Genomic DNA, 22,033 nt, shown 5'->3' with positions numbered 1-22,033 from the left:
AGATGTATCAGTGCACATTTGTCTTTGACTCACTACAGGACCCAGCAGTTACCTCACACAGTCACACAGGGGGAAGGGGAATAATGTTTACGCCTCAACAGGAGGATACAATAGTTGGGATGGTCATTGTCAACAACAGCATCAGGCTAAGAGAAATAGAGCAACAACATAATCGCAGACAAGAACATATTTCCAAACATTGACAGTGTAAGCACTACAACCATTTCAAGAGTGCTACAGAAACATCAGATCAGGATGAAACAGTTGTACACTGTCCCCTTTGACAGGAACTCTGAGGGTGTCAAGGAACTCAGGTACCAATATGAAGTTTATGAAGGTATATGTGAAGGTTTAGGACCACCTCCTACATGAACAGATGTCACTTCTAGATGCAATGGCTGCTGGGTGTATGGACATAACAGTGGAACACATCCAGGGCTGGATAAGGCATGCAAAGAGATGTTTTCCTCGGTGTATAGCAAGAGATAACATTCGGAGTGATGTTGATGAAAATCTATGGCCAAATGCAGAGGACAGGATGGATGGGCCAGGCCAACAGTAGACTTCTGATACTGATAGGCAGACAATATATGTGCGAATTACTGTATATAGTGAAAATATTGGTTTTTGGGATGTATTTGTATTTATTTATTTTCTGAATTACAGTATATTGCACTGTGAGAACAACCGTCAAAATACTGTAAACCCTCTGAAGAATATTGTTGCTTTTGTGATTTGTTTCTTTATCATATATTGTTTTACATTACACAATAAAAATTGATATTCTGGGTTTCCAATATCCATCCATCCATTATCTGAACCCGCTTATCCTGAACAGGGTCGCAGGGGGGCTGGAGCCTATCCCAGCATACATTGGGCGAAAGGCAGGAATACACCCTGGACGGGTCGCCAGTCCATCGCAGGGCACACACACCATTCACTCACACACTCATAACTATGGGCAATTTAGACTCTCCAATCAGCCTAACGTGCATGTCTTTGGACTGTGGGAGGAAACCGGAGTACCCGGAGGAAACCCACGCAGACACGGGGAGAACATGCAAACTCCGCACAGAGAGGCCCCGGCCGACGGGGATTCGAACCCAGGACCTCCTTGCTGTGAGGCGGCAGTGCTACCCACTGCACCGTCCGTTTCCAATATAGTAAAACATTAATTAATTTACAGTTTACTGTAAATTTACCACACTCAGTCATGACATCTATTGTGAGAGGCAAACCAACAGATCAAAAGTTTCTTTAGCTGCTTGGCTTGCAATATTTGTGGATGCAAAAATAGAGGAAAGGGAAACACATAATATGTGTATTTAGCAATGCTCCAAGTTGTTTGTGTTTTGTAGTTCATTGAACATTGAGTGACAAAGTAGTCTTGTGGGAGAAAGCATATGCTATAGTTATGGCAGCATGAGTCACTTTTGTGTGAAATATTTAGTGTTTTGGTGGTTGAAGTGCATTTTGCACCAAAAGTTAAGTGATGTGCTCAGGTGCGTGTTTCAAAAGCACACTGTGTGAAGAGTTTTGAAAAAGTGGACATGGTATTGAGACAAGTGTGAAAACGATTGCAAAAAACTGTAATTACAAACTTGCTTATCTGTTTTGTTCCTGTCTTTATTCAACCCTTGCCTGCTATTGGGCTGTTCTGGGCTGCACTTGGTTCCTCTGTCTCGTTCCAGACATGCTTCTCTCCTGTCAGCTACTTTCAGTATGACTAAGCTTGAAAGATGCATAATTACATTAAAATATCAACCAGTAGAGAAGGCTTCTGTCAGCAGTGTTTCCCACTTCAGAGCTCACTAAAGGTACTCCTCTGGTCAGGTAGCAGTCTGCCTGCACCAGCAGAAGTGGCTATGCTGCCCCACTGGTGCAATAAAAAGAGAAAGGAGAGAGGTATTCATGAATTTTGGAAGAAGTGGTGATTGAATGCCTTTAGTATGAAAGCAATGCAAAAATATCCACAGTTTAGTTCACATAGTCTAATGATATGGTGTTTTGAAAAAGTGGACATGGTATTGAGACAAGTGTGAAAATGATTGTAAAAAACTGTAAGAAGTGAATGAAAAAGTGTGGTGCATGGATCTTCTCGAGAATGAGTCAGCGAAAATGATTTTGATGACAGGCTCAAGAGGAACCTGAGCCATACTTTTTCTTAAGCCTGAGTCATCAAAAACCCTTTTCCTGTCATACAGCTACAACTCGGAAATGTCAATATTTCGGAATGCCTTTCTGTATGGGACCTCTTTCCAGTGTAGAAAAAAAGGGGAACCTTCAAGTAAAATTAAACTTTAATGAAGATGTGGACTGACTTCCACACACAAAAGAACCAGAAGGCTCAATTCGCATCCAAATTGGGCCACATCAGTCCTTTAATACACACAAGAAATATCTTCGAGTACATGTTTAAAAGAGTATTTCACAGTAAACATTTTTTTTTGGCATATTGTACTATATGTTGATTTACTTTCATCTATGTTATTGTATATTCAGGTTGTGAGAAAATCTTAGGCAAAGCATACTAAAGCATATGATAAAATGAGAAAACGGTAACAATATATTGATCTGAAATATACGGAACATATCTTTTTACACTTATAGAACAGATTGTCTGCATTTTAAGCCAATGTTTCGTAGGCATATTACAAATGGTGACGATATATCAAGATCAGTCCACACACTGCTGGGGATGTAGATAGTACACACATACATCTACTGTATACACTGCTGTCTACAATTCTCACACCATGGTGTGGAATTTGGAATGAATTCATTAATTTAAAGAGCTAGACAAGCTAAGGTAAAGTACCTCACTCAGGAGAACAGCAACAGGTGTGTGGAGTGTTTCCGTTTCTCGTGTGGATGACCACTTCAGCCAGTCACTCTCAGTCTCTGTGAGAGTACTTTATCACTTTATTTTGAATGGGAGTGGTGATGTGGCCTTTCCATATAATCCAGGATATTACAGAGCAATGGCATCTTAAGAAAATGTGTAACATGGTATGTAATGTGTTATCTAGGAACCAGCTCTGAAAGAAACTGGTCATGGCTGACCTCAGTCTAGTTTCACAGATGTTGCTCAAGTCACTCGGGACAATGCAGGAATTGTTTCAAAATGTCAGTCATTTTGGTTATGTCAGTAAAAGAAATGTGTATTGTAATCCATATTCATTTTATCCAATACAATTCTTGTGAACAATTTTGTTCTTTCAATTACATTTTCTGAAAATAACATCCTGAAAATTATACGTATATTATCGACAGTATGTTCCTCTCATGGCTAAATGATAACCATCAGGGAATGTTATTAAATGTTTATGTTATTGGAACTTTTTCTGAAATCTCAACAGAAATGTTTTACAACATGTGTCCTAATGTTCTAAGACTGTTTTTGTTGTTGACAATCTTTTGTATGGATTTCAGTTTTAGTCATTTATGTTTCTTTCTACTTCTGTTGCGATATGCTTATTATGCACCACAGAAGACATTTCCAGTCTGGTGGAAGTTTCTGTCGGGTACTCTGCACTGCCCAGGGGGAGTGGTTTACGCCTAAGAGTGGCAGTCAGCTTCCTGCGGAACATCCTGCACAGGAAGATGTAGATGAGTGGGTCCAAGCATATGTTTGTGGCACAGAGCCAGAGCGCCGTCTTCTTGGCGATGTAGAGCTGATACTTCACCCAGCAGGAGTTGGCATTGCGTGTCTGAGTGAGCGTGTAGGGCACACGGACAAAGTGGAAAGGCGCAAAGCAGATGAAGAACACCACCACCACAATGAACACCTTGGCTTTGGTCTGTCTGGTCCTGGTACTGGAGCTGCTGCGAGAGGCCCTGATGGACTCATAAACCTTCCTGCTGATGAACGTGTAGCAGAACACCATCAGGACCAGCGTGCACCAGAACAAAACCTGGCAGAAATAGTTGAACCCCTCGTGCCATTCCAGGCCCGCCTTGTTCTTCATGTCCATGCAATTGAGCTTTGAGGATTGGATCGGCTCCTTGTTGCTCAGAACCGTGTTGGGCAGCGCCAGCGAGAACATGACTACCCACACGGCGGCACTCAGGCCCTGGCCGAAGCCTACCTTCTGCAGGACGGACTTCCCCAGGGGGTGGACGATCTTCAGGTAGCGGTCGAGGCTGATGAGGCCCAGCAGCAGGATGCTGATGTACATGGTGGCGTAGAAGAGCACGGCGGAGTAGCGGCAGTAGAAGGCCCTGAGCCGCCAGGAGCCCACGCCCAAGTCATTCAGCACCTTCACCAGCACAGTGAACGTCATGAGCAGGTCCGCTGCCACCACATTCTTCAGGTACACCAGGAAGGTAGAGGTGCTGGGAATCTGGAAGAAGATCCAGGCGGCCAGGAGGTTGAGCACCAGGGCTGCCAGGAAGAGCAGGCTGTACAGGCAGGGGAAAACCACCGAAATCACGCTTTTGTCAAAATCACACTTGGACGAGTTCCCCTGGCTCACGTTCATGCTGGCCATGACCCTGAGAGAAAAACAAAATGGAAGATGTAGGAAATCCTTCAAAGACACAGTCCTGTGATGTGCATATGCTTGCGTTGTGGACAGCTGTGCCGGCAGGCCCTGGTGGTTCAGCTTTATGACGGCTGTATTCCTGTATTACAGTCAACATGCACAAGCAGACGCAGTGTCAAGCCATGTTAAACAGACTCTCATTGCACATCAGATCTCCACTGACAGGATTGCTGACTGCACCTTATTGTCAAATAGACTGGCTGGCAATGCATAGATAATACATCTGTGTCCCTGGCACAGCCAAGCACCTGCTACTTAGTTAAACATGTACCGTACATAGCTTAGTCTAGGAAAAGAGCAGAAAAATACTTTTTTCTGTGTTCTCTTTGCTGTGTTTCTCTTTTCTTTTGTTGATCAAATGAGAGTGAGAAGCACAGTTTAAGTCAGTCTGGAAAGCAAACTCATTCATCAAGTTAAGTTCACTTAACTGTGTTCTTTAAGGCTATTGGCCTGTCTGCCAGATACATTACATTACATACATACAATACTATAGAAAGCACAGAAGTCTGTTTACTTCAACTGTATAGTAGGGACACATACACTTTTCATAGACACCGTTTATTAAACACTGCGTGTTTTCTGAAAAGTTGTTTGAAACACATCTACTGTATATATTTTCCAATGTTAAGATACAGAAACGATTTACTCTGTGATTGAATTTAGAGTTTGTTGTAAAGGTAGGATGAGGAGAGATTGGTTACCATTGGAACACTGCTGATATATACAGTACAGTACTTTCCATAGATATACAGTACTGTGCAGAAGTCTTATGCACCCTAGACTTTACTATATATGTTTATTTTGTGTGTGTGTTAGTATAAAAGAACACATTTGAGATTTCCAAATATTCATTTTCCAAAAGAAGTGATGCAGTTTTAATGGCAAATATCTTGTCTACCAAAGCTTATAAAACTTTCTGAAAATCAGAATCAGAATCAGAATTCTTATTTTGCATCATTTTATTTCTACATCTACATCTAGACTGAAATATTGAAGCTACAAATATTGAAGCTAGAAACACACAATTAAAAATAGCCTTAATTTAAAAATCCATACATTTAAGAGCGTGGGCTCTTTAATGTATTACATTACATTATTGGCATTTGGCAGATGCTCTTATCTGGAGCAACATACAGTTGATTAGACTAAGCAGGAGCCAATCCTCCCCTGGAGCAATGCAGGGTTAGGGGCCTTGCTCAGGGGCCCAACGCCCGTGCGGATCTTATTGTGGCTACACTGGGATTAGAACCACCGACCTTGCGTGTCCCAGTCAATTACCTTAACCACTACGCTACAGGCCACCCCTCAGTAGTGTATGAATTTAAGTAATTGTTTTGAAACAAATTAATTTAGCTTTTCTTTTAACTCGGCAATTAACAAAAAATCATTGTATGAATGGTTTCAAGAACACAAAATCCATTAATAAGTGTAAAATAAGGCTGATAATTAAAACAAGGATGGAAATTAATCGAATATTTAATTCACAGTAAAATGTTCAGTGATAAATCAACTGGATTAGACTCATATGTACTCTGTTAGACTTAAATTAACACTGGACATTTTACTGTGTTCCCCTACTCCTTTAGAAATTAATGTATACCAAACATATCCACATGAAACCTCAGGGCATAATGTATAGTCTTTTGCATGTTTTACATGTTACACATGCTCAATATATCTGCACACAGTGAGCACTTTATTTGGTGTTTATTAAGTCTTCTGCTTCCAGGAGAATAGCAGTTTCTGAGATACTCAAACCACCCTACCTGGCACTAATACTTATTCCACGGTCAAAGTAATTTAGATCACATCTCTTCCCCATTCTGACATTTGGTCTGAAAAACAGCTGAACCTCTTGACCACATCTGCATGCTTTTTTGCATTTAGCGGCTGCCACATGATTGACTGATTCAATATTTGGATTAACAAGCTGGTACAGGTCTAGCTAATAAAGTGCTCACTGAGTGTGTATTACACTTCCATATTCACACATGAATAATCTGCAATCAATTACTGCACAGTATATGAAGAATTCAACTTGTATGAAAGTGACACTAACTCATGTATTTTATGTTATATAATAATATAATATGCTAAATTATCATTTAACATATGCTTATATAATTGAACATTCATGGAAAATAATATGTATTCAATGGTAATTTTTAGTAAAGTGAATAGACAGGAGAAACAGACTCACCAGTGTTTCTGTACAGATCAGAAAGGTCCAGCTCAGGGTTTCTTTTTCTGACAGATACAAAGTATGTCCTCTTCCTTATAACCCTTATTGACCGCACAGCTGTGTGTGTGTGTGTGTGTGTGTGTGTGAGGGAGGGAAAGAGAGTGTGTGTGAGAGAGAGAGAGAGAAGTACTTCAATATAGAGGGTACCTGTGGTGTTGCTCAAGTTCCGGTTTTGTTACTGTGTACAAAACACCAAATCGATGTGTTGAATATGGTATGTTGTACTCTTTCTCAGCTTCCTTCGCCTGCACCAAATCAAGTTCTGTGGTCCTGTCCTTGTTCTGGTACACATTACTTGAAATAGTGTGAATATGAAAGTGCATGATTCAGCCCAAATTTCTGTTGAAGTCCTATCATGCGGTACTTTACTGGTCAGTTAAATATGGATATGAAATTCCCTAAAGCCTGTAAAGCCTGTTTTTCAGTGAATGTGTGTGTGCAAATTTGGTATCTTTCCGTTCCACCAGTGTGTGGTGGGCTGCACTTCCTTTTATCACAGTTTCTATGTCTGTGCTTCATGATAACATGATGCCAATGTGTGGTTGACCAAATTTTGCATGATAGTTTCTCATCTGACAGTTTCTGATAGTTTCTCATTGTTGCATGCATGCATCTTTGCAAAGAATTGTTCACAGCCTGTGAAAAAGCAAGGGAACAAGAAACAGCTAAGATAGTCTTCACCATCTCAGCTGATTCTTGCACCCTTATCTTTCTCCATGATGTACCTGTTACCTTTTTTCAGAAGGTAACAGGCCTTTCCATCAGCCTGCATATTTATCTGGAAAGACACTGACAAAAAGTTGAACAGAAAGGGAGCAGCACATAATGAGGAAGTGGCATGCAGTACGCAAATAACTCATAATATATAAAAAATAAGACCATCTCAGATATGCATTTCTAATGCTGAAATTTTCGGCACATTTTCAGACTTTGACAGTGATGTCAAAACTCAAACTGATACAATCCTCTGTCAATAGATAAAATGTTACAAACTTGCAATATGAGGCTGGATATTTTATAAACCTTGGCACATTCAGCACATTAAAATGAGCCCTGTTTGCCAATTATTTGCATTACATTGCATTACATATTGGCATTTAGCAGATGCTCTTATCCAGAGCAATGTACAGTTGAGTAGACTAAGCAGGAAACAATCCTACCCTGGAGCAATGTAGGGTTAAGGGCCCAATGGCTGGGTGAATCTTATTGTGGCTACACTGGGATGAGAACCCCATACCTTGCGTGTCCCAGTCATTTACCTTAACCACTACACTACAGGCCCCCCAGTTGTATTTACAGCTCCATTTTAAAGCAGCAGCTACAAACATTTTCATTTAAGGGCTCGCCTCAGTACTTGACCCAAATATATGATTGAAACACATCAGAATTTTAAAACAAATATTTCAGGAAGTTAACACAATAATGGTTATTTTATGCTGTTGAAATCGTGATGTCAAACTATAGGAAGGAGTCAGTTCTTGGAAACCAGATTTTGTTATAGCTGACCTCAGTTTACCTGTTTTTTTTTTCCCTTTCCCACAGTTTTGCATGCACATTGGTATAATGTCCGGTTCATCAGATACTGCCCTGCACATTGGTACTTCCTTCTTCCCTGTAGTCCAACACAGTAGAGTGGGTGCAGGCAGACTACAGGACTACTTGTTACCCAATCCCAGGGAATCATAATTAAATTACTTAAGTAATTTGCAAACAGTGTAACTATTACCCCTAATCACAATTCAACTGTAGCTATCGACTGCTGCATATGCCACAGAAGAACCTTACCCTACATTTTGCCTGCTCGTACTTATATTCAGTTGTTCATTATATTGGGTTGTATTATGGTTACACTAAAAGTAATTCAATGTAAGGAAGATAATCTTAGTTTTGTTATGCCAGCCTTTAACAGAGATTACACATGGCAAATGAACACAGAACCAATGAACTAGATTTTAGGTCAGATAGAGAAAATATGATGGATATCTGAAAATATATAAAAATGTCCAGAATTTACCTAATTTAAAGCCAGACCAGTGACCACTGTCTGAAGCTGTTATAGTTTCTGATATTTATAGATGCCCAATTGTGTGGTAGCAAAACCCATATTATTAAATCTTTTATTTGAATTGTCATTATTTCCCACATCATCTAACATAATTGACTGCGATAAGATAGCAACCTGTAGGAAAAATATATTTAATTATCACCCATGGATAAATCATTTCATATTCATTTAAATAGTAACTTCATTTTACTGATTTCCCTTCCCAAAAGTCTTTAACAAAACTAATTAAACTGGGAATATTGGACAAAAGCCTAATTATTTTCAATTCAGATGAATTATATATATATATACATACAACAGTGCATGTGTTGTACGTAACATACTGAAATATCCTTCAGAGGGCAGTAGTGAGTCAGATTTTAATTTCCCAACTACATTGGCAACTTGTCCTATACTCTGTCATATTACATACATAATAAAGGGTAATAAATAAATAAAAATACACAGATAGAGTTGACAGTTCAGACATGAAAATGAAACCATACAGAATGGTTTTTCATGGTTCGGGCATCAGAATAATTTGTTTTTAGGTAAGACATACGTATCTTTTCTCATCACTCTTACACCAATGACACCCAACTCTTTATTTCGTTCCCCCCCGATACCCAGGTCACCACACAGATCTCTGCCTGCTTGGCTGATATCTCTGCGTGGATGACTTCCCACCACCTGAAGCTCAACCTTGCCAAAACTGAGCTTCTCTACATCCCTGCTAAGTCCTCTCCGTCAATCGACCTCTCACTGACTGTTGAGGACTTTGTAGTTTCCTCCTCCCGTACGGCAAAGAATCTTGGGGTGACTCTTGATAACTGCCTCACCTTGGCTCCACAAGTATCCTCCACTGCCAGAACCTGCAGGTTCTTTCTGTACAATATACGCAGTATCTGTCATCTCCTGACGGAGAAAGCCACCCAGCTCCTAGTCCAGGCGCTCGTCATTTCCTGCCTGGATTACTGCAACTCCCTCCTAGCCGGTCTCCCAGCTTGTGCCATCAAGCCCCTCCAGTTGGTCCAGAATGCTGCAGCCCGCCTGATCACCAGTCAGCCCAGGTCGGCTCATGTCACCCCGCTTCTCATTGGCCTCCACTGGCTTCCTATTGCCGCACGCATCCGATTCAAGGCCCTAGTGTTGGCATTTCAGGCTGCTAAGGGGACTGCCCCACCTTACATACAATCCTTGATCACTCCCTACTCCCCAGCTAGACCACTCCGGTCTGCCAGCTCTGGTCACCTTATGGTTCCCTCTCTACGAGCACCTGGCGGTCGAGCTGCACGTTCACACCTGTTTTCCGTTCTGGTTCCTCAGTGGTGGAATGACTCAGGACAGCAGAATCCCTCCCCCTATTTCGATTCAGTCTAAAAACACACCTTTTCAAACTCTACCTTAGTCCTCCCTCCTGATTTCCCCCACCCCCTTTCTGATATCCCTATCCCTCTTGTCTAACCCAAAAAAAATAATAATAATACACTTATGATGACTATATGTTTAGAACAACACTTCATGTGTATTTTCCTAGTTATGGATGTGATTCTTTGACTTGTGGAAGATTACCTATGCACTTGTAAATTGCTTTGGATTAAAAGCATCTGCCAAATGACTAAAATGTAAATGTAGACATACATGAAAACTATCACAATATGATATTTGTTTTTACAAAGCTGCATTCGGTGACTTTGGTCAAAACAAAATACATCAGATTATAACAAATAAAGAAAATCACACTTTTCATTATTCCTTTCCAAAATCTTTACTACTACAACTAATAATAATAATAATAATAATAATAATAAGTAATATTATTATTATTACAGTTTTTTACAATCGTTTTCACACTTGTCTCAATACCATGTCCACTTTTTCAAAACTCTTCACACAGTGTGCTTTTGAAACACACACCTGAGCACATCAGTTAACCTTTGGTGCAAAAGGCACTTCAACCACCAAAACACTTAATATTTCACCCAAAAGTGACTCTTGCTGCCATAACTATAGCGCATGCTTTCTCCCATAAGACTACTTTGTCACTCAATGTACAATGAACTACAAAACACAAACAACTTGGAGTATTGCTAAATACATATATTATGTGTTTCCCTTTCCTCTATTTTTGCATCCACAAATATTTCAAGCCAAGTAGCTAAAGAAACTTTTGATCTGTTGGTTTGCCTCTCACAATAGATGTCATGACTAAGTGTGGTAAATTTACAGTAAACTGTAAATGAATGAATGTTTTACTATATTGGAATCCCAGAATCCCACATTTTTACTATGTAACATAAAACAATATATGATAAAGAAACAAATCACAAAAGCAACAGTATTCTTCAAAGGGTTTACAGTATTTTGACATTTGTTCTCACAGTGCAATATACTGTAATTCAGAAAAGAAAAATACAATACAATCAATTACTCAAAGTACATTACAATCAATAACAAATACATACCAAAAAGCAATATTTTCACTATATACAGTAATTTGCACATATATTGTCTGCCTATCAGTATCAGAAGTCTACTGTTGGCCTGGCCCATCCATCCTGTCCTCTGCATTTGGCTATAGATTTTCATCAACATCACTCCAAATGTTATCTCTTGCTATACACAGAGGAAAACATCTCTTTGCGTGCCTTTTCCAGCCCTGGATGTGTTCCACTGTTATGTCCATACACCCAGCAGCCATTGCATCTAGAAGTGACATCTGTTCATGTGGGTGGTGGTCCTAAACCTTCACATATACCTTCATAAACTTCATATTGGTATCTGAGCTCCTTGACACCCTCAGAGTTCCTGTCAAAGGGGACAGTATACAACTGTTTCATCCTGAATGGTTGTAGTGTCAATGTTTGGAAATATGTTGTTGTCTGTGATTATGTTGTTGCATATTTCTCTTAGCCTGATGCTGTTATTGACAATGACCATCCCAACTATTGTATCCTCCTGTTGAGGCGTAAACATTCTTCCCCTTCCCCCCTGTGTGACTGTGTGAGGTAACCGCTGGGTCCTGTAGTGAGTCAAAGACAAATGTGCACTGATACATCTGCTTTTTCTGGAGACTTCTGAAATCACAGTACTGCTGTAATATACACATCAATTGAACTTGGTTTGGTTGATGCTCTTCCGCTACGTCTTCTTCCTCTGCCTCTGGCTGCATCCATTTTCCCCACCAAGGCTAAAGAATGCAAATGCCAATCCAAAGGTGGCCCCTTTTGTATATGTGGTAACAGGGCACAAACAACAAACACCTTGGTAGGTTGTTCACTGGAATGACAGCCAGATGTTTCAGCAGTACATATACAGCAGTAATAGTGGAAAAATCTCTTCAGTGACAACTACATCTATATTTTCCCTATATACATGCACATTTCAATGCAAGTATGATCACTTTTGTATAGATGGTAACAAGGCTGCAAACAAAAAAATTTAATAAACTGAATAAACTTTCTGCTCAAATCAGAATGATCTGTCTTATGTATTTCAAGCATATAGTTTCATTTTTCAGAATTTTTCAGAATTTTATTGGGTTTTGAACTGAAAGTTAACTGTTTTGAACAGAGTATCTAAATGTCTGCAAAAGTTGCTGTATTTGTACAAACATTTGCTGGTAGTGAACACTGACTGAGAGAGGTATTCATGAATTTTGGAAGAAGTGGTGATTGAATGCCTTTAGTATGAAAGCAATGCAAAAATATCCACAGTTTAGTTCACATAGTCTAATGATATGGTGAATGTGTTAAGTGTTTTGAAAAAGTGGACATGGTATTGAGACAAGTGTGAAAACGATTGTAAAAAACTGTATTATTCAGGCTAGGAGTAGTAACTTCATCATTATTATGTTGGGGTAAACTGACACCTGCTGGACTGAAGCAATTGAGTATAAATCTGCCAATCCCTGCCTGGTGTTAATGTCCATGTCAATATCAGCTTACTCATCTACAATTGAGTGTACAGCTTGTAGTTGGCCTTTCAGCTGATTCAGACACAACTGATATCTTGTGGCTGTAGTTCCTCTCCTGGCCATCAGAGGTAAGACTTGTTCTTTAGCAGAGTTACTTCCAGGCAATCTGCCTCTCTGCCTGCTAGAGTGAGCTACCATTGACAGAGATCTCAATACGTTCATGATATAACCATACTTTAAAGGGTGTAAATTGGCATACGGTATTAACATATATTACTTTTCTTTGTTTCCTGAATCATTTCAGCACATTATAACCATCTGTGTCGTATGGAGTACGGTGTGGACAACAATGGTGTTGTCTTGACTCCAGTTTTAGGTAAGACTCCTTGACTGAATCAGACATGTTGTTGACTGGTTTGTGTGTGAAATCCATGTGGTCTATTCATGGGGTTTGGTTCCTCAGTATAACTGCAAAATCAGGGAACTGCAACCTCTTGAGGTTGGGGCCATCATAAGTGTTTCTCTGACCCCGCTTTTGTGTACACAAAGTAAATAAAAGATAATCACTGGCTATATACTTCTCTGGCTATATACTCTGGACTTTATCTGGCAATATACTTCTGACTGTGTTGAGAAGTATATTGCCCTCACGTCATAAAATGAAGAAGAAAAACAACATTCAGACACTGCACTCGGCCTATTGTCGATCTTCATGTAATAATGGCTGCAGACCTAATATGAATCAATTGACCAATCGGTCAACAAATTAATTTATTAATCAATTCATCTAAACTCTCAACAATTTCAGTGCATTACAGGAGGTTATCATAACATTGATACAAAGAGACTATACATTTATTTAAAATATTCTTGAAATAATTGTGACCAAAGAGACAGACCAGGAAGCTTTTTTTAAATCATACCATTTAAGGCTCAATGTGTAATCACAGTAAGTGTTCTGAGTAACTTATTACAGTGGTTCCAGTGATGATGCTAAGTGAAACAAATAGCAGTAGTGGGTTCAATGGTCCAAGCATTAATGCAAAGTCAGATGGTTAAGCACTTAGTTACGAAAAGCACTTCAATAGAAAAGTTAGATTCAACTAGGTTATGATGAGATGCAAACATTAATTAATTAATTCAGTGGATAGCTATTTTTGCTCCTAGTAAAGTAGACCACACAATTGCTGGATAATAAATAATCAAGAAATAATTAAGAAATAGTCTGTATATAATACACACTCAGTGATCACTTTTAGACCTGGTAGACCTGCACACCAGCTTGTTAATGCAATAGTTAATAGTTAATCAGCCAATCATGTGCTAGCAACTAAATTCATAAAAGCAGGCAGATGGGGTCAATAGGTTCAGCTGTTTTTCAGGCTACATGTCAGAATGGGGAAGAAATGTGATCTAAGTGACTAAGAGAATGATTGTTGGTTTCAGACAGGGTGGTTTGAGTATCTCAGAAACGGCAAGCTCCTGAGAGAGATCAGAGGAGAAGGGCAAGACTGATCAAAGCTGACAGTGGAAGGTGACAGTAACCACACAAATAAGCACACATCACAACAGTGGTATGCAGAGGAGCATCTCTGAACAGACAACGCGTCAAACCTTGAAGTGGATTGGCTACAGCAGTAGCAGTCCTAATAAGTCAAACTAATACCTAATAAAGTGCTCACTGAGTGCATATACAGTATATACAGTACTGTGCAAAAGTCGAAGGTACCTATTCTGTTCAGATAAGATTCTTTCAAAAATAATTCAATGAAAGTAAATAAACATTACATTTTACATTGCATTTTAGTAATTTGGCAGAATAGTTAAAAACTGAATCAAATCAATATTTTTTGTGACCAGCCTGCGGTGTTAAAACTGCATCACTTCTCTGAGCCAACGCTGTCCTGCAGTTCTATAAGACAATCAGCAGGGAGGTTCTTCCAAGCATGTGTGTGTGTGGTAGGCTTGCCACAGTTCTTCTACAGACTTCGGTTGGCTCCTTGCTTCTGATCTCAGACAGCCTTGATCAAGTTTTTATGTAAAAAGTAGTCAATTGCTTACAGTAATTTGTTACTTTTGTTAATTAAATACAAAAATGTCTCTGTAAAATTAAATCTTTTGGAAAATGAATATTTGGAAATCTCAAATGTGTTCTTTTATACTAACACACACACGAAAATAAACATATATATAATAAAGTCTGGCGGCACGGATGGTGCAGTGGGTAGCACTGCCGCCTCACAGCAAGAAGGTCCTGGGTTTGAATCCCCGTCGGCCGGGGCCTCTCTGTGCGGAGTTTGCATGTTCTCCCCGTGTCTGCGTGGGTTTCCTCCGGGTACTCCGGTTTTCTCCCACAGTCCAAAGACTAAGAGTCTGGAGAGTCTAAATTGGCCATAGGTATGAGTGTGTGTGTGAGTGAATGGTGTGTGTGCCCTGCGATGGACTGGCGACCTGTCCAGGGTGTATTCCTGCCTTTCGCCCAATGTATGCTGGGATAGGCTCCAGCCCCCCTGCGACCCTGTTCAGGATAAGCGGGTTCAGATAATGGATGGATGGATGGATGGATGGATAATAAAGTCTAGGGTGCCTAAGACTGTATTTTATTCTCATGTCCCAGAAACTCTGTCATTTATAGTATCTTTTGAATACTGATTTTACAATGTACTATTGTAATGTCAATCAGGAGCTTGACAGAACGTTTCCCCAAATACAAGACTTGTTACCTTTCCAGCTTTTACAGAAATTGTAAACTTACATCGTCTTTTGGTGACACATAGTTCATCTCGTATTGCACACCTCTGTCAGATCAGACAGCCTGCCTCACCACAGGAGTACTACTATGACCATTCCCTTCAGCTCTGTTTCAGACACCTGCACTCGGGTGGTGCTAGAAACACACCTCAATAGGCTTCACATCTGCTACTGACAGGGAAGAAATAAAGTAAATGTTCTTTTAAACGTTCAGTTGGACAGAGCACTTGAGGTCATTGTCAGTTTCAGAGACTGCACAGAAGAGAATCCATTACAGCGGTGCATGATCCCACTCCCCTGTCTCCTATTGGGCAGACGGGTGACCCAGGGGGGTGCTTCCAGTGTTGCGATCGGCCCGCACCATGCGCAGTGTCTGTCGGAGCCTGGGGTTCAGCCGCAGGGTACTGAAGAGCGACCTCCGGAACGACTTGCAGAGGAAGAAGTAGATGAGCGGGTCCAGGACAGAGTTGAGGGCGGACAGCCAGAGCGTGCTCTCCTTCAGGTGGAAGAAGAACAGCTTGAGGGCGCAGTCGAACAGATCCCGCGTTTGGCTGATGGTGTAGGGCACACGGGCGAAGTGGAAGGGCACGAAACACACAAAGAAAACTGCCAGCACGAGGAAGACGTTTCCCTTCACCTTGCCCTTCTTTGGCCTGGCCCCTGGCCCCGCTCCCCCACTCTGGCTGCTGTGGGCACGAGTGTAGGAGTTGTACAGCTCCTTGGTAATAAGGATATAGCACAGTACTACAGTGGCTAGGGTGCCCCAGAAGATGATCTGGCAGACGTGGTTGACGACCTCATGCCACTTGAGGCCCAGCTCACTCTTCAGGCTACTGCACTTGAAGTGAGGGGAGGGTGGGGTCTGGTTGGTGAGGATCATGTTTGGGAGACCAAGGGCGAACATGAAGCACCAAATCGCTCCTGAGAGGAACTTGCGACGGGTAAGGCGAGTGGGGTCGGTGCCAGCGAACGGCCGGAGGGTCTTGCGGCAGCGGTCGATGCTGATGAGACCGAAGAACAGGATGCTGATGTACATGGTGAGGTAGAAGACCACGGAGGAGACCTGGCAGACAAAGACACGCAGCTGCATGGACGCCAGGTTAGAGTCAGACAGGATCTTGAACGGGAAGGTCAGGGTCATCAGGACATCAGCCAACACGATGTTCTTCAGGTAGATGATGAAGTGAGACTTGCTGGGGATGTTGAAGAAGACCCACAGGGCCAGGCTGTTGAGGGACAGGCCCAGGAGGAAGAGCAGGGAGTAAAGCACTGGGAATACCACCGTCTTGAACACGTTGTTTCTGGAACACTCTTCAGGCAATTGGCTGTGATTGGTCATGTTCTGAATAACAATCACCACAGAAAATCCTGTCACATTGTCCATCTTATAGACTTTCTGTGAGGAGAAATTTCTGAAAAGAGCAGAGTAAACAAGAGTTAGCAGGAACCCATCCCAAAAAAACAGTTCTGACAGTCAAATAGCATGCTGTTCATTTCTTCTTCCGAGTGAGTTCCTGATTCCACTTGGCTATTACCTTCAATTGTATTCAGTTTGTAATAATTAATTCACAAATTGAACTATTCAGGAATTGCAACTAAATGATTGTTAACCATATCTCAACACATAACTTCCAGTTGAGCCTGCATTGGTGTCTTGCTGGATGAAAGATTTAAGGTTTAAGGATTTCATGGTATAAATCTGTCTGACAAAAATGCAGTAGCTCTAGTGATATCAGCATACTTCAAAAATCTGCAAAGAAAAATATGACACCATATACATTTTTCAGGGTGTGGATTTATGATCACTACACAGTGATAAAAACACAAATCATATTATGTATAATTATTAAATGAACAAATGTATCTGTCTAATTAAACTAAATAATGGTCAGTGCATCTTTTCAGTAGATCTGTGACATTACTTACTCTCTCCTTGTGAGGTAAAGGCAACTGTGGGAACCCAAGCTCCGGTATAGCCGTTGGTCCTCGTGGTGCTGGTGAGTCTATTGTCAGGAGCGAGGAGACCCCAGGTTTTTATAAACTAAGAGTTCCAGAAGAAATGAAAGAAAGTGCATTTTACCCTTCTGAATATGTACGCCAAAGACATTGGGGAGTGGGGCCAAACTATCCTTCTGCTTTTCGTTTCCTGCTTGACTTCTGCAGTGAAAGTTTGGCCTTCAAAATTAGAAAAAAAAAAAAAAAAAAAAAAGTTGTGTAATTAAGGCTTGCAGCATGTGGTATGGGGCAGCCGCCTCACAGCAAGGAGGTCCTGGGTTCGAATCCCGGTCGGCCGGGGCCTCTGTTTGTATGTTCTCCCCGTTCTCCCCCATTTTTATTTTATTACACCTACTTATTAATGCAATTATCTAATCAGCCAATTGTGTGGTAGCAGTCCAATGCATACAATCATGCAGACACGGGTCAGGAGCTTCAGTTAATGTTCACATCAACCATGAGGATGGGGAAAAAATGTGATGTAAGTGACTTTGATCTAGAATGATTGTTGGTGGCAGGCAGGGTGGTTTGAGTATCTCAGAAATGGCTGATCTCCTGGGATTTTCATGCACACTCGTCTCAAGTGTTTTTTTCACTGAGTGTACTTCGCCTATATATTTTGAAATCTGTCAATTAAATTGTTAAATATAAAATGAAAGGTTTATTTATAGTGTCTGTTAAATCTGAGAAAAAACATATTTAGCCTAAATTTTGAAGAAAACATCTCATACAGAAATCATTTGAATATGGGAGAAAAAAACATGAAAAACATGACATTTTATTTTACATTTGGCACCCCATACACAAAAGCAAAATAGTACACATTATCCAAGACAAAGCCGAGCCGATATACCAAGCAATATATCAAGATTTAAAGATGAATGGACAGCCCCACATTCTGTGCGGGGTTTGCTTTCACAGAAATGACAGATGAAAAGGTGGATGCTTTTTTTTTTGTTATGGCTTTACTGGTAAACAGGTGTGTGTGTTTGTTGTGTAAACAGACATGTCAACATGTCTCTAGAGTGCATTCATCTTTTGATTTTCATGGCTCCCTGCCTGGCTGTCATCCTTCGCTCCATCCATCCTCTCTGTCTTGGGATCTGTATCACCCCACGGTCTTCATTGGCTCGGCACTCATTCACTAGACCTGTGGGAAAAGTGAGAGGGATTTTGTGAGGACTGCATTCGTGAGTGGGAAAAATTCAGTGACTGCAGTCATTTGTCTGGTCTGGTCTGCTCAGCAGAGGTTTGAGTGGGAGGCAATGGGTTTTTAATGATGACACGTTATTGCAGGTTGTGTACCTGTTGTAAGAGGTACTTACTTGCAAATTCTTTACATGATAACTCTCCATTACTTGAGCTTGACTCAAGCATACTATATTTAGTTACGGGTCAGAGACATCTGTCGGAAGAAGCAGAAACAGGAAAAAATACAGACTAAGAACTCTTTATGGCATTTATTCAGAAATAGTTTCAGGTGTTAGTCAGAACTGTGTGTGTGGCCAACACACTGTTGGTTTTCAGGGGACCATGAAATCCTCTAAACAGTGATTCTGGACATGTGACCTATAATTGACCCCTGATGACCTCTGTGTCTGTGAGCCTCAAACAACCTTAGTTCCAACGAATTTAAAACACACACCCACACACAGACACACACACACACATGCACGCACACACACAGCTTTTGTTCATCGGAACTCTCCTGAGAAATAATCTTACCCAGAAGTGCCTGAAAAAAGAATTAACCATGTAATGGGTGCATATTAAGATGTAATGCTGCTCTATCTCAAAGTGACATCTGGTGATCACCGATTCACATTCTTCAGATTCTATAAGATGTTCTTTCATGGTAAACTTGAGGCAAACTTCAGAGGTTGACTGTTCTATCTCCAGTTACAGGAAAACATTTTATGGTAAAATCCAAACTTCTTTTGCAAAAATAGACCTGTATGAAGGAATTTAGGTTGTTAACCTTGTTAGTATACTGAAACTTTTAACTGAACTTTTTATACGATATTCAAAGAAGGAATCATCACTTTAATTTTGAGAAATTGGGAATTGGGAGAACTTTGGCTGCATTAAAAGGAGTGTTGGCTGTTTACACAGATTGTCTTGCATGACGAACACAGATGTGCTCGAGGACCCAGCCAGGTGGAGCGGGACAGTGATCAAAAGTGTGTCTGTCAGTCCCAAACATGGCATTCCGGGACTTGCCATTCCATAGCATTTGCCCATGTAATGTTATCCCTGATGGTGTGCTCTCACTGTAGAGATGCTCCTGGTCCAGTCACACGAGTAGGGTAGCAGGCAGAGCCATTTTCTGTCCTCATGGTGTTCAACCAGAAATCAAACTGACAGCAACACCTACCTGTCCTGCTGAAGTTATTTTGAAAGATCCATCCATCCATCCATCCATTATCTTAACCCGCTTATCCTGAACAGGGTCGCAGGGGGGCTGGAACCCATCATAGCATACATTGGGCGAAAGGCAGGAATACACCCTGGACAGGTCGCTAGTCCATCGCAGGGCACACACACCATCCACTCACACATTCATGCCTACAGGCAATTTAGACTCTCCAATCAGCCTAACCTGCATGTCTTGGACTGTGGGAGGAAACCAGAGTACCCGGAGGAAACCCACGCAGACACGGGGAGAACATGTAAACTCCGCAGAGAGAGGCCCCGGCCGACAGGGATTCGAACCCAGGACCTCCTTGCTGTGAGGCGGCAGTGCTACCCACTGCACAATATTTTGAAATATATAAAACAATAATTTTAGCTCTTCCAGTTGATTCTGTTATAGTAGATTGTGCAGGCCCTGGTGTGAGTGCATCCCTGGCTCATATGGTGTTTTCTTTACATCTGTTTGCGGCTGTGTCCGTGCAATTTCCTTTCTTCCTTTTCTCTCATGTCCAGGGTCTAACCATGTGTCAAGGAAAAAAACTAATCTCAGGCCTTTAGGCCTTTGAGTTGGACAGCAGTGTGCTGACTTGGGCATCGGGTCAAGAAATAATTTAATTCTGGCCATTGATGTGAGATATTTGAAAAGCACTCTTGATAAGAATTATTTAAACAAATAGGCAACTGCAAATAGGCAACCGCAGTGGATGCATAAATGCAGAATTTTTTCCTGGAATTGGCCATGTTCTAAGCAAGAAGGTAGGAATGATCTTTTTGAATGTTCTTAATTGAATTTCCCTTTTTTGCGCTTTCAAAATAGGAACTACTGTAGAACCATATCCATGTAAATGTAAACAGAACTGGAGTAGAAGTGGATCTGAAACTATGTGCAAAGGAGAGGGGAAAAACACAGACCACTGGGAAAGGAGCCAAGGGACCTTGAGTAGTAAACGTTTCCAGATGAGGTTACCACAGAACATTGCATAACTGTTTGCTGGAACTGGCTGGTTTATAATGGCTTGGAAAGCAAGTTTGAAAGCCGCATCACCAGTTAGCCTTGTTTGCAGCTTCCGCTTTCATTGATAGACTATTACTTCCTCAGCTGTAGTAGTATGTGCATAGTGAGTTTAGTTAGAAAAGTGGTGGTGTTACATATCCTCTGCACATTAATAGCGCATATTTCACATCAAATTGCCATTGGAGCACATTGCTGATTTGCAGGGAGCAGGTGCTGAATTCCGGGATACTCTCCGGCCTTCTGGGATGTGATGGGATGTCTGGATTGGGTCTGTAAAATGGACAGGTGTGAAGGTGGAACAGAAGTGCATTTCAGCCAGGAGAATGGAGGGAGGTTAACCCAAACCACAACAGTCTGGGCTGCCTGACTAAAGACCATGCATGTACATTTTTTCTGGGTAAAAGGACGAATGATGTTTAAGAGGAAAACTTAATGACTGTCTCCATGGGGAGACAGAGGATTTCAAGGAGAACTGACCAAGAGACATAGTGATTCACTGCTGATCGTGAAAACAGTTCATACTGTGTTTCCCGCAGATTCTTCAGTTAAGGTGGTGGCTAGCTGGACTCATGCGCAAGTCCAATGTATCACGCCTGTAGTTTATACAGTGGACCTCTACGAATGGCCTTTGCAATGGGCCATATATTTCATGGGCCATGTTTAACCCTCTGCTCCTGCATATTCTGCAAAACATCCCTAGGAATAACACAATGACTTAACATTTAAAATAGACTATACGGTATGTTACAAAAATTTTATATGAAATAGCAGCAATTCACGTGGTAATAGTTTTTTTATTTTATAAAATATATATACATAAATGCACATGTTATAGTATTCCATTTTGTAAAGCCAGACAGAGTATTTTTTTGCCCGTAAACCACTGCGGATATACCAAGTCAAGTCTCAAGTCTCTGAGCTAGAGTTCAAGTCTCAAGTCATCACAATTCCTATGCTAATTGAAGACATAGAAACTAGAAATGTAGAAGACATATTTTGTATATGACATCAAGTGTGCGACAACTGAAAAAGCAGTAGTATCAGGGGCACACAGATGGTGTTTATTTCGTTTATTTATTCATATATCAATGACTACCTGTCATGTTTCTGATTT

At 40.9% G+C, this 22,033-nt stretch overlaps 2 protein-coding genes across 3 annotated transcripts; both read right to left on the bottom strand.

The window, feature by feature from the left end:
• Positions 1-2,288: 2,288 nt before the first annotated feature.
• Positions 2,289-7,156, bottom strand: p2ry13 (purinergic receptor P2Y13). Of its 2 annotated transcripts, none has more exons than XM_061217933.1 (2): positions 6,934-7,156; positions 2,289-4,494 (listed from the first exon to the last, which is right to left on the bottom strand). In XM_061217933.1, the coding sequence occupies exons 1-2, from the start codon at positions 7,107-7,109 to the stop codon at positions 3,435-3,437; spliced, it is 1,236 nt and encodes a 411-aa protein (XP_061073917.1). In that variant the 5' UTR covers positions 7,110-7,156; the 3' UTR covers positions 2,289-3,434. The 2 variants fall into 2 exon arrangements, with proteins under 2 accessions (XP_061073917.1, XP_061073918.1); XM_061217934.1 differs by lacking the exon at positions 6,934-7,156 and adding an exon at positions 6,745-6,903.
• A 6,326-nt stretch (positions 7,157-13,482) lies between these two features.
• Positions 13,483-17,579, bottom strand: p2ry12 (purinergic receptor P2Y12). The gene is made up of 2 exons (XM_061217959.1): positions 17,424-17,579; positions 13,483-16,909 (listed from the first exon to the last, which is right to left on the bottom strand). The coding sequence occupies exon 2, from the start codon at positions 16,879-16,881 to the stop codon at positions 15,802-15,804; it is 1,080 nt and encodes a 359-aa protein (XP_061073943.1). The 5' UTR covers positions 16,882-16,909; positions 17,424-17,579; the 3' UTR covers positions 13,483-15,801.
• Positions 17,580-22,033: the final 4,454 nt, after the last annotated feature.

This window comes from Conger conger, chromosome 13, assembly GCF_963514075.1.
Source record: "Conger conger chromosome 13, fConCon1.1, whole genome shotgun sequence".
In the NCBI taxonomy this organism is placed as follows: Eukaryota; Metazoa; Chordata; class Actinopteri; order Anguilliformes; family Congridae; genus Conger; species Conger conger.
This window is presented reverse-complemented; position numbering and strand designations above follow the sequence as displayed.

Excerpts from the sequence above, each read along its gene's own strand:
- p2ry12 (XM_061217959.1), bottom strand. The coding sequence starts at position 16,881 with ATGGACAATGTGACAGGATTTTCTGTGGTGATTGTTATTCAGAACATG.
- p2ry13 (XM_061217933.1), bottom strand. The coding sequence starts at position 7,109 with ATGCACTTTCATATTCACACTATTTCAAGTAATGTGTACCAGAACAAG. Across the intron at positions 4,495-6,933 it reads GAACTTGAGCAACACCACAG|GGTCATGGCCAGCATGAACG; the intron begins GTACCCTCTATA and ends TTTTTCTCTCAG.